General features: G+C 38.0%; 1 protein-coding gene across 1 annotated transcript in view; it reads right to left on the bottom strand.

Annotated features, from left to right (window-relative positions):
* Positions 1-12,692, bottom strand: part of KIF26B (kinesin family member 26B) — a 277,053-nt gene that overhangs the window by 158,673 nt on the left and 105,688 nt on the right. Inside the window, 1 exon segment of the mRNA XM_036380967.1 lies at positions 6,940-7,106. Coding sequence (XP_036236860.1) covers positions 6,940-7,106 — 167 coding nt within the window.

Genomic DNA, 12,692 nt, shown 5'->3' with positions numbered 1-12,692 from the left:
AAGGGAGGAAAGGGGCAAATTTTCTCAAAACTGTGAAAGGCTAGTTACACAAGAAACTGCAAATCTTGATGACTGCTTCAATAACAGCATTATTTAGTCATTATCATTGCCATCAGTACAGAACAAACCATACGTGGGGCAAGTGCAGGTCAGAAAACACTCAACTCGTGCAGCACACAGAAGCAGGTGTAGCATATTTCAATAAAGACATAGTATCAAAGTAGCATACCTTTCACAGGCTGGAATTTTAATTTCTCTGTTCAACGGTAAATAATTTGTTCCTGGATAGTCATCTTTTCCTTTAGATTCTTCTAAATAGATATATTTTTAAAATATGCTTAGACCAGAAAACTGCATTTGTTAACTTTAAACATACAGAGTTGCTTACCATAGGTGGATTACTTTGATACTAGGAACATGAGGAAGATTTACATCCTTTACATCAGTTACATGCTTTGAGGCAAAGCAGATGGCACACCCCTGCAAGTATAGTATTCTACAATAATCCAGGGTAGTTTTAGCTTATTTTTTTATAGCTCCATGGGTGCCTCCCCAAACCCTCTTTAAAAATCAAGGTCTATTATCTGTATTTTAAGATGTGAATGCAAGCTAACAACCTGCAACCAACATATAGTGGATGCAATAGGCATAAAGATTTAAATTGCATTTGTTCACAGCCCAGTGGCAACTAAAACATATCTCAACCAGATTTCCAACCCAGGTCTAAAGAGTGTATACATTTTCTTAAACTTTTGTTTAAATAATGGCAGCATGTGATATGCAAAGATTCAGACACCATTATTTCAGACATGTACCCTACACAATTCTTGTTAGAAATGGACCTACCCTGGAATCTTGCTGTTAGGTATTTGGGGTTTTTTAATCAAATGGCATTAACTGATTCAAACAAAAGTGTCGTGGGAAATGTGTCAGCTTTGAAGAAAAAAAAAAGTCACTGGAGATTGTTTGGGACCCAAGATAGAGCTACCATACAAAATTAGAGATCATTGAAATACCTTTGTTTTCTCTTGTCCAGATGTGGCACTGAAGTCTTAATTTTTTCATTGCATATCAGATCACTGCCTCCACTACTACAAATTGACTATTCTTGCTTGTAACTCACATAGTCTTTCTCACCAAGATATTTTCATTTTGTTTACACTGAACATAGAAAAAGAATATTCCTTATGCCTCAACTGCCAAATTTCTTTCGCTTCATGAGAGTCACAATTCCCTTTTGACTACTATTTAATATATATACACAAAATAACACCAATAACAGAAAGCAGAAACAGCCTGTTAGTTAGGGCTCTCACAGCAACAGGAAGCACAGAAAAGCAGTGACTATGAACATAGATCTCTTGCATTACTGAGGAATGTTGAGCAAGTATGAAAAATCAGCCACTGAAGTTGTGCACTCAAACCTAGGTGCCAACTTTAAATGTTTCATGGTCTTTCAGGAAGACTGAGATCATTGTGATTAAAATTTCCCCCACGAGCTAGCCCAAGACAGGCTTTGAAGGTAGAAATATTTGTGAAACGATTTACAGATGTTTCCAAACTTGCTGCCAGCATTCCTGCTGAAAGATAGTCTGTGGATCTTTTATCTTAACATTCTTTTTATGTATTTCTTATGCAGCATATGATAAGGATGAGAGAAAAGAGTCAGAAATTCTGATTAGAGTTATTATTATATAGTTTTTCAAAATGTCCAAGAATCTGACCACAATTTAACTGTTAAATTTAGTTTGTTCAGCTAATGAAAGAAAATCCTGTTAGATTCTGCATAGCTCAGACAGCTAGAAACCAAAACATGTTTTCACCCAAGTCTCAGAAAATAATTTTCTCTTAAGGTTGTTGAGGTGACAACTATTCAATACCAAGAACTTCCCAAGCAGTACCCAAACTAGGGAACCACTACATGGCTTGAAAGAGCAACTGGGTCCACCACTCTTCAGCATGAAGAAACACCATCATCTGAGTCATCTGCTGTTCAGACTAAAACATTCTTTAGAAAGGCACAGACAGGCAGCTTTCACCATATGACAATATTCACTGGCTCTTTCCTGAGAGGTCTCTGAGGCCTCTGCAGTTCCCATGCCCTGGATGAGCCTGCACAGCCTGATGTGACCCTCCACCTGTCGCAGGAGTATCAACAGCAGATTGCTGACCTGGCTCTCACATCTGCCAGGGGCACGCTTCAGCTACAACAGTTACAGCCAGACTACACACACAAATCCAGTGTTTCTGCAATGGACCTCCCCATGCCCAAGCTAGGCTCTGTGGAACAAGAATATCTTCCTCAACCCATTTCCTTCTCTACTAGCTGCTGCCTCTTTTTCTTACCTGTTTTTCCTGTGCATGTTCTGACAAATTCTCTGTTGCAATGCCAGGAAAAATTTATTTTTGTAAACTTGCTCCAGACCTCCAAAAAACTCAAGACAAGACATTAAAATGGTGTGCCTACTATACACAGTAGTCTTTAAGGGAAAGCCCTCGTGTTTCCAGATTCCTTTGAGCTTTAAAACAGACACATACACAAAGATTGTATAGACTAACTGTAAGGAAAAACAGCAAACATCAAAAGCTGCGTGATTAAATGAAGTTTTCCACAGTTATGCAAAAATCCAGGGAGGCATGAGATTCCAGGGTTTCTGGAGTGCTAAGTATTTAAAACAGCACAGCAGCTTTAATAAGAGGGCCCCACAAATACTGTCTTCATATCAGCTTTGTAGTTCATGCAAGACAATTTTTTAAAATATTCAAAAAGGATTCTCTGGAACAAAAGGGAAACATGTGGCATACTCAGCAGCATTTTGAACACAACATTCACTGTACCCCTTGGCCACAGTTCACTGCCTCACCTCCTCCTCCCCTGCTGCCATACCACAAAGGGATGGGGAATGAGTGGGGAAATGGTCACCAGCAGTTTTTCCAAGAATTAAGATAACTGTAAGTTGAGCTTATCCCACACTTAGTAACTGTGTATGCATTATACATGCAACTAAGTTTTTCTATTCTTATTTTGTCTTAATGTAAGAGCTTTAAAAAAAACCTGGACATTCTGTTTGAAAAACATGTCTTGCAACATCTACAACAGTAGCATTGTGCGGCCCTCTTTAGTGTTTAGTTGCAAAAAGACATTGAAAATGATCCCTAGAACAGATTTTCAGGCTACTTTCAAGATTATCTATATTCCCATTAGGCTCAATTAATCCAAATATGACTATATCTGATTTCAGACTGAGGCAGGCTTTTGTTCCAAATACACTTACACTTCCTGACTAGCAATAGGAAACAACTTTAAAGACTAGAATCCAAAAATATCTCCTCCTCGTCAAGTTTTTTTACCTCTCAAGTGAAATGGGCTTTTATGTCTCTCTTTTGTTCTGATGAAAAGTTCTTCCTCTCCAATAAAGCAAGTTTACTGTGATGGCAAAAACAAGGAACAGCACCAAGATCCCAAAAACTTTAATGTATTGCCATGGACCACAGAAAGGCTCTGGTCCACTTTTGAATTCTGGTTGAATTTGAATTCATGCTATTGCCCTCAGAGAGACTACTGAACCTCTACAGCCCAGTCGCAAGAGAGAGTTTTTATTCAGAAGGGCAGGTTCATTTGCAGAGTAGTTAGGCCAAAGCTAAAGTCAGAGTCACAGAAGTTTTCTCCTTGTAGAAATCAGCACAGGTAGGAATAAAATTACTGTGCCCCCTGGCCTGATAAAGCTTCACCAGGGAAACAAGTGACAGAAGGCCCTTCCCTCAGTTCTTTGGCATTATCAGCAAGGAATCTGCTAATCCCTTAGCTGGGGTGGCACACTCCTACATCCTGCTGGGAGGACACAAGGCAAGAGGCTGTCACACCTTAAGCTGCAAAGGCCCAAAAATGCTGTGCTTCTTAGGACAAAGACCCAACTGGAGGTAGAAGTTAAGTCATGCAAAAAATTTCTAAAATGCTTTTTAAATGATTCATTATGAGTAAAGAATCTTAACATTATTTCACATTCACTAAATGAATTATTCTCATCATGAATGTGTACTGGTAAGAAGCAAGAATATTGCTAAATTAGCATGATTGAAGCACATCTGAGACAAAAATGAGTGATAGTCCTAAACAAAAAGGCAAATTTAGTGCTTGTCACTAAAAGCACAATTGATTGAATTCAGTTTCTGTGTCTGAATCACCATTAGAAATTCATTATTCATACCTGTATCATCTAATATTCATAAGCCTACCAGCTGAGCACTTTGGACAGTTTTCAATGTCTGTTCCTTTAAAGCATTCACATACCGTCCCATGGGAATCCTGATGTGTCGTAAGTTCCCTTGCAGCAATATCCCAACAAATGACAATTCACAGAAGTTGCAGCCCTCTTAGCTGTTTTGGAAATCTGTCAGCTACAGATCATGAAACCTAACAGTCAATTATTGAGACATCTGATAAGTCTCCTGGTTTTTAAAAACACTGAGAGACACTGTGGCCTTAGGATACTTCTCCATGGCTCAATGCCAGCTATAGGCCAGTCAAGTGACTGTCACTGTTGAACCAGTAGTGCCTGAGAACAGAAAAGTTATGAGCTCCCAGTAATCCATGCCTGATATTTCAGAAGTAATTACAACCGAAAGTTCCATGGATGCCTTGACATTTCCTCCATACTAGAGTATTTTAGTTAATTGGGTTTTTTTCCTGATGATGGATGACTTATATCTGAGCCTCATCTGAGGTTTGCTTTGCTTGTTAGGGAAGTTCGAGTGAAATACTGTGGGTCATTATTCAAATTTCAAAAGAATAGGTTCTACTCTTCAACTCTGAACTTCGGCTTCACATTGGCAAATTTCTCTGGCTTTGTAATAATTTCTTACTTACTCACAGTGAAAACATGGTATGTGAAACACATTCAAAAAAAAGCATATATAACTGGTAGTGACTACTCCATGTGCCACTGACAACCATAAAAAACAAAAGTTTAGAATTCATAGGTTGGTACAAAGGACTATTTCACAAAGAGTGCACCATCTTAATGAGTTAGACAACCACTGCCTTCCACTTCACATTTTATAAATTCACGTACAAGTAGGTCCCTACACTTCTTACCACGACTTGACAGAAATGCAAATCGACACACAAGATGCAAAACAAAAATTCGTGATTTGGGTTTGGAAAACAACTTGTAATTTTCTTGTTAAAAGGTCAAGCAGTGAGCAACTGACTTGAATTAGCTGCTTAATTGCCAGCATATGATGTAATTTGAAATCCAGGACAAAACTGACTTACATAAGTGATATTAATCCAATTGTGCAATATCCCAAACTAAACCAGGCACTTTTGTCTTGCTAAGTACAGTTTAAAAATAAACAGTCTAAACATGAGATTTATGCTGGACCAAGTACACCCAAGAATTCACAACATCAGCTAGAAGCTAACAGAGTTCTACTTAAAATGCTCTGATTTACACTAGGGATTTTGAGTAAATTTAATTAGTTTCCTACATTTCAGCAGAGTATATTAAGAGCAAATGAATTCTCTCAGCATAAACAATGAAACAATGAAGAACAAATGAGTTAAGTCATCTTCATAAATCAATTCATGCTAAAATATGTGCTAATCCCAATCTGCACTCCAGCTAGATATTACCATGTGTGTACATTCAGCAATTTTAATTTAAATTGCCTGCAGTTAAACTGAAAAGGGCAGCAAACCAAGACCACTGTCATCATTCACATTTGCTATTGCAGCATCTCATGTGCAAAGAAAAAATGGCAGAGTTGCCTCAAACAACTGGATCTTCTAAAATGCTACTCTTAATCCTTTTACATGACTCACTTGCAGTATGACACTGATCAAATGCATGCAGCCCTCATGTTGGTGAGGAAAAATCGGAGAGGAAAAGTCTTTTTTCCAAATTTATGGAGTCCAACAACTTTATAAGTTTTCCATTTACCTTTAAAATAAAATAGCACGTGGAATTACTAACAGTTTGGCTCTCTCAAGGGAAGGCAGCTGATTGGAAAGTGCTTGAGGTGCCCGCTCAAAGTTCACTCCATTTTTTGAAATCAAGATCTCTCACTGGATTGGACTGGAAGTGCTATAATAATGGCTTATTCTCCTGTTATTTCATTACTCTTCCCAAGTCAATCTTTTAATTAATAAAAAGCATTAAAATACAAGGATTATTTCAATGCCTTTTCTTACATAAGGGTTCAACTGGGCTAAAAAGATTCTGTTCTGTAAAGAGCACATTTCTGTACAAAAAACCATTTTTGTTAGTGATAATTGATATTTCACTTCTTAGTGATATGTCCATTTCACAAAACATTTTACTAACAAATAAATCAAGACAGCCATAAGATTTTTAAAATTAAACTTTATCTCATTGATTTCTTTTAATAATGTCTGAATATTCAACATAAAGCACATTCCAAGGCTGAATTTGGACTCTCAGGTCAGTTTAGTGGAACAGCAGGAACTGAAGCTGAAATCAGAAACAGTCTGAAAGTGAAACCTTGATAATTTCGCTAGATGGAAGTAAAATTCAAAAAGAAGTCTGAAGATTGCCACCAAACTAAACTAGCCACCACCAGTTAGCTCTATAGTTAATTGCCTGTCTCAGGAAATTACTTGGATGGGCCCTTCTCATTCAGGGATACACCCCTCTAAATATGTCACAAAGTCAAATGCTACTCCATAAGCACAATCACATTTTAACCCAAATCAAGCACTGAAGAGATACTTTACAGAAGAGGGCAGAAGTGCCATCCCATTTTACAGATAAATGCATATAGTTGGATTAAACAACATTTTCATGGTAATTCCTGCAAGTTTGTGATAGATCTGTATCTACACCCATGTTTTGACATGATATCCTTCTTCACTATGGAGTTCTCTCCTTTAAAAGAAGTTATGTGTCCAGCAAAGGAAAATCTGAGAATCTCTCTTACCTGGCAAAAAATGATGCTGCCACCGAGGTGCCTGTGGATACTTCACTAGCAACATATGTGCTCTGGGAAGCAGGGAAGCTGTACAGGGAGGGTTTGTCTGCATTGTAGCGGTTCAGTGCTGCTTCAGTCAGGCCCTCTCGACCAGTCTCTGTCATAAGCTGAGATATCTGAAGACAGAAAAAAAGCAGAAGTGTCATCAGCTAAAGCTCACTGGCTGACCCCTCCTAATCCAGCAATGCCTCTGGATTGCAGATGGAGTAAGAGAGAGGCACTTCATTCACTCCCTCTTCACTGCTCTGTGAACAAGCTTATTGCTGCTTTCACGCTAATCTACAGTACTTAAGCTCAGCTCTAACCTTGTCTGCATTAGAACCAATGGGATAAATTTATCCCACCACTAAAAATGTCAACGATGTATATGGTTTTCCATCCATATGGAAAAGAAAGAGTAAACCATAATCTTTGTTTGGTCTTACCTCAAGATAAAAGAAAGATTAGATTTGTGCAAAATATGTATATTCTATTTCAGAGGGAGGGGAGGGCGGGGATTAAAAGGACAACATTTTTTGTCTTTGTAAAATAACACCTCTCTAGTGTACTAAACATTTTTGTTGACCTTTCTCCAGCAAACTCAACAGCATAGGAGAGAGTCCCTCGGGATCTTGGGCAATTTATCACCTCTCTGCAAAATTTCGATCATTACTATTCACTTTCATTGCCTTTCTTAAAAGGTTTTAAGCATCATGTGATTTCATTCTTCTGATGGCCCTTCTAACATTTTTTTCTTATTAGGAAGTCTCACCTCAGCCTTTCATTGTCTGAAAAGAATCAGAGTTCCATCAGACTTGACCCAGCTCTCCTCAAATCAACTGAAAGATCTTTGACTTCAGAGAAAGCTGGGTAAGCTCTACTGAAGCAACTCCTCAACCGTTTGAATTCAGTTTCTTGACTTCTTCTGCATGAATTTACAATGCTGTCATGTCATCTCCCATACTTCATGCAATTCCTAAAAAATTCCCTTTCCTCCTTCCCTCATTTCCATGACAAATAGCTTCTGTTCACCAATGCATGCCACAAAATTGCAACGTATGCCTAAAAAGAACCCTCTCAGGTTATTGCTAGCAATCATCCACAGCATAGCTTCCCTCCCCCTGCAAAAAGTTTCCAAGAGGTAGTCCCTCACCTGTTCAATTTCATACCTCTACCTGACACCACAAAAATAACAAAAGATCTCTGTGAGGCACATCAAAAAAAGTATTTGAAATCATCCTGAAGTTCTTTTTCCACTTAGACTTTTATTATTTCACCTGCTAAACATTTCAGTAATTAAAAGCAAAGCTGAAGAACTGATTTTTATTTGTGAGGGAAATAAAATGGATATGGCAACATTTTTTAGGCCAACTATCATGCAGCCTCTGTTTCTCTCACAGAAAATTGCTATCCATTCTGCTATAGCTAAAATAATCGAGTGTTTATCCTTATTCTACATACTTTTAGACCAATGAACCATAATACTTCAAGAACAGGAATGTTAAACTAGCCTCTCAATTTTTATGAGGAACCAGAAGATTGCTGAAAGTGCCCCCATCATGTTAATCCCATGCTGAGCCATTCCAATTTACAGGATTCACTACAAAGAATGAGCAGTGCTCTCAGAAGGCTATAGATGAAGACCTGGACTTAAATCATCTCATACTACTGGTAGAATGCAGGAATTTAGGCTGCCTGCCAGAATAGCTCCTCACATTTCCAGAGTGAAGGCAGACAGTTCTTTAGCATCCTGCTACCCTATGTATGTCTAGCTGTGGCACCCAGCACTCTTGAATTCACTAAACAATATTTCCTTAATTATCACATAATACTTGATAACCCAGCTATTTATCTTTGTAATGAACTAACACAAGACTCTGCTCTGTCCCCTTCAATTATCCTGAAACCAAATTCCTCACCTTCCATGGGAGCTACTAAACAGACAACTCTCCCTTCAGAGAAGAGTACACATATAAACCTAGCCTCGTCTTAGATCATCCAATGCAAATATATGTCATCAGGATGGATCATCATTAATTAATTACCATTGCTGGCAATGTCACTGGGAGATGCTACTCCCATGGCAAATGGAAAGCAGTTAAGAAGTTGGCGAGTTGACTTATCTAAGCTGCAATCATAACCTCTCCATCTACTGCCAAATAAAGATTTGCAGCTCCAAATATGAATTTCACAGCCAGTGCAATGCATTTCTATTGGCATCAGCAGATCCCCTGAAGTTGTGAGATGGTGAGGCTTGAGAGAGGCATTTCAAACAATTGCAAAACAGGAAAGTATTTGTGTGTCTTGGTGTTTAGGACAACATGAAAGCCATGTCACATTGGTAACATGGTTTTCTGCAATTGTAGAGACTTTTTGATGATCCTCGTCCACATCCACAAGTCTAAAATGAACTTCAGAGCAATAAAATGCTTCAAACTGATTGTGCACATTGCTTGAAATGTTCTCAAGCTTCCCAGAAATTGTCTAGATGCTTGGTTTCTGAGGTTTTTTTGATAAATAGTTCTTAAACACAAGCACTCCGAAATAACCACTTAAGAAACAGACTTGACATTCCTTTAGAAAGATATAAACCACTGCCCCTCACCTATGCACTCAGAGAGAAGTGTATATCAGTCAGCAAATAGAATGTAAATGCTTTTTAATAGAGATGAAGATTTTATAAAGCCTGTTATTTAGGTGACATTTTCTTATTGTAAACTACAAACAAAATTAAGAAGAAGACAGAAATAATCAAATATATTCACAAAATCTGTATTTGTGGAGTACCACAAATAGAACAGAGAGAAGTGAAAAAAATAATACTTATTTTAGTAATCACATGGGCAGATGCAGAATGAGGTTGTTCCCTAATTGTAGGGTTTTCAGTAATATAAATAATATAATATAAATGCTGTTTTATCATGTGTCCTACACAACAGTCCAAGTACTACAGGGATGGTCAGCTGCTCAAACTGCAAGTTCTGAAACATCTCTATGGTACTGACCACCAGTGCCTGCTGGACAGACAGCAGCTCTCCTGCCAGCTCAATCGCACCACTTGCTTTGCTGCAGAAAACAATGTGAACCAAAAATTGTTCACATTGACATATCATCCGCAAAAATCAGCATCCCTGAGTACCCTCCTAGAGACACCCTGCATGGACACTCATAAAACAGTATTGGGCTTGTTAAAGACCCTCTTGATCCTGAGGGTCCAGCAACACTGCCTGGTTTCCTTACAGATGCTGGCAAACTTCCTAGGCAAAAAAATCTGCTTCTTAGCAGGAACTCGTTCAGAGCTAAATTCCAAACATAGATAATGTCTATCCTTGCACTCCATTGATTTACTCTCCTCCACAGCAGGGACACTTCTTAGTCAAGACCATATTACAGGGATACCAAAATAGGAATATACCTAAGACACAGAAAAATCAATATAAAATACCCACAGTTCAGGATCTCCTAACCTAGAAATGATCTCCACTTTTCACACTTTTTACTTTCTACTATTGTAGGATTTTTTCAATAGTGAAATATCTCTAGAAGCACCGAAAACTGAAATATTAACCTGAATTTCATTCTCTAATTCTTAATCTGAGAAGCCTGCAACACTACTTTGTGTTACACAGGAAAAAACCCACAGAAGTATCTTGTGATACTCCAACCCTCATAACCTCTAACAGGTTTTGTCTGTACAAGTTCAAGTCACTCCATTGCTCTCTTTTCCTCACATCCCTTTGGTCATGCAGCCAGTGGAACCAAAGGGAAAGTTTGGCCATGCCAAACTCTGTGCCAGGCTGTGAACCTTTTATGTATCCAGTTCTTTCCAGAGTATTGTTTCTACTTCACAAATTTGTACATGTGGGTCAATCTGCAGACTGAGTACCTCACCAGACACCAAGATATGTGCCCACAATATTTGACTGATAAATCTTCATTTGTTCCCAGAATCCAATACATACACATAAAGCAGGGGGTAGAAAGGAGCCCAGAATATTCACATATTCTAAAACTACTGGCTTCAAGTCAGTTATTTTGCATTTCTTTCTTTTGTCTCACAGATTACGACTGTGGAGATCATTCAAGCTATTAAGCCAAACTGAAGAGTGATATTTGAAGGCAATCTTACCATCTCATTTACTCTGTGCTCCAGTCACAGTACCAAATTAGCTCTTTTCTCTTCTGGCCGTGCTTTTTAAGTTCAGACAAATGCAAACTTGAGTAAATAACCCAGGATATATCATGCATTTAAGGAAAAAATACTCATAGAACAGAGATTTCCAAAGCTCTTGGAGAACTTTTTTCCCCATCCCAGTTCAAAGAACATAGTTGAAAATTACTCTTTGAGCATTAAAAAACTCAGGTGATTTTTTTTTAAACCTTTTTTATTTTTCCAAACTAACATATGCCTGGCAAGCACAGTTCATGGAAATCTGCCCCTTTACTGTCACCATCTCTCTTAGTAGATGCTGTTTCTGTACTTAAGGGGGAAAAGACTTGATTACTAAATTCTCTTTTTTTTTTTTGTGAGTACCCACATAGTATATACATGAGGTTTAAGATCAGTTAATAGGATATATTTTGAGAAATTCCTTTATAGAATTTTTGGCAGTACATCACTGCCTGGATAAGCAACAAAAAGACAAAGCATGAAACAACGCGACCTTTCATGCCTCAATAAAAACCTTTTAAGTGCACATGGAACAAGACAGATATCCCTCCCAAGGCTCCATTTTTTTGTTCTGTCTCATAAATGCAAGGCAACCATTAACCTCCTCTTTCTCTGCTTTCTGACACTACACAGCAAGAGCTGGAGATAAATCGTGATTTAAATTCTGTACTTCATAGGAAAAAGATGGCTCTGCAGTTAAACCACAGGTGTCAGCTGGGATAGATTCTCTTCCTGTTCCAATTACAGAGTCTCTCTGTGCATAAGATTTGCCATTGTGCAGTATGAGGTTAATTATATTTACATAAGGGCATTTTATAGCCGAGCTCATTAATGTTTCTAAAACTCCTAACTGAGGACTCCCAGCTGAAATTACCTATGCATCCCTTACAAATGAAAGTTAGCATTTTTGAAAGATGTAAAATATCCATTGCCCTGGTTGTAGTGAAGCATTCGGGAACATCCCCACAATCTAGCTAACATCAGTAACTGATGAATGAAGTGGATGCACAGAAATGTGTGAAATATATCCATGTCTGAAGGTAAATTCAAAATATAAATCTGTGTTCAAGTTCACTATAAAGCAATTCTCAGGGTCCAGAATTCCTAACCTCAGGAGAGAAGCTCACCAGCAAGAAGAAACTGAAGGTAGAAAGCTCTCTTTCGTAACACACATACACTCATGAATGACTTCTTTGGCAATCTGCTCTTTATTCAGAGCAGCACTGAATTTTCTGTCCAATAAATACTGACTAAATGACTTCCTGGGTTATTTTAGACAATAAATATCTACATTAACCAAGAAAAAAGTTCTTCTGAAAGACTTGTCTTTTAAGGATGAGTTGAGAGAAGCACTGAAGGATACATCTCTCAAAGCTCTGCATACCAAAAATATCATAAATTAATATAAACTTGTTTATAACACAAGCTTAACAACTTAATACCAATTTTTCCATTGTGCATAATCAGGTACTCTGGCTGTTCTACAATATTAATATTTCACCTTCCAACCAACTCCTTTTGATCATCAGTTTCTTCTCAGTCATAACAAGAA

This window comes from Molothrus ater, chromosome 3 (genome assembly GCF_012460135.2).
Source record: "Molothrus ater isolate BHLD 08-10-18 breed brown headed cowbird chromosome 3, BPBGC_Mater_1.1, whole genome shotgun sequence".
Taxonomy (NCBI): domain Eukaryota; kingdom Metazoa; phylum Chordata; class Aves; order Passeriformes; family Icteridae; genus Molothrus; species Molothrus ater.
This window is presented reverse-complemented; position numbering and strand designations above follow the sequence as displayed.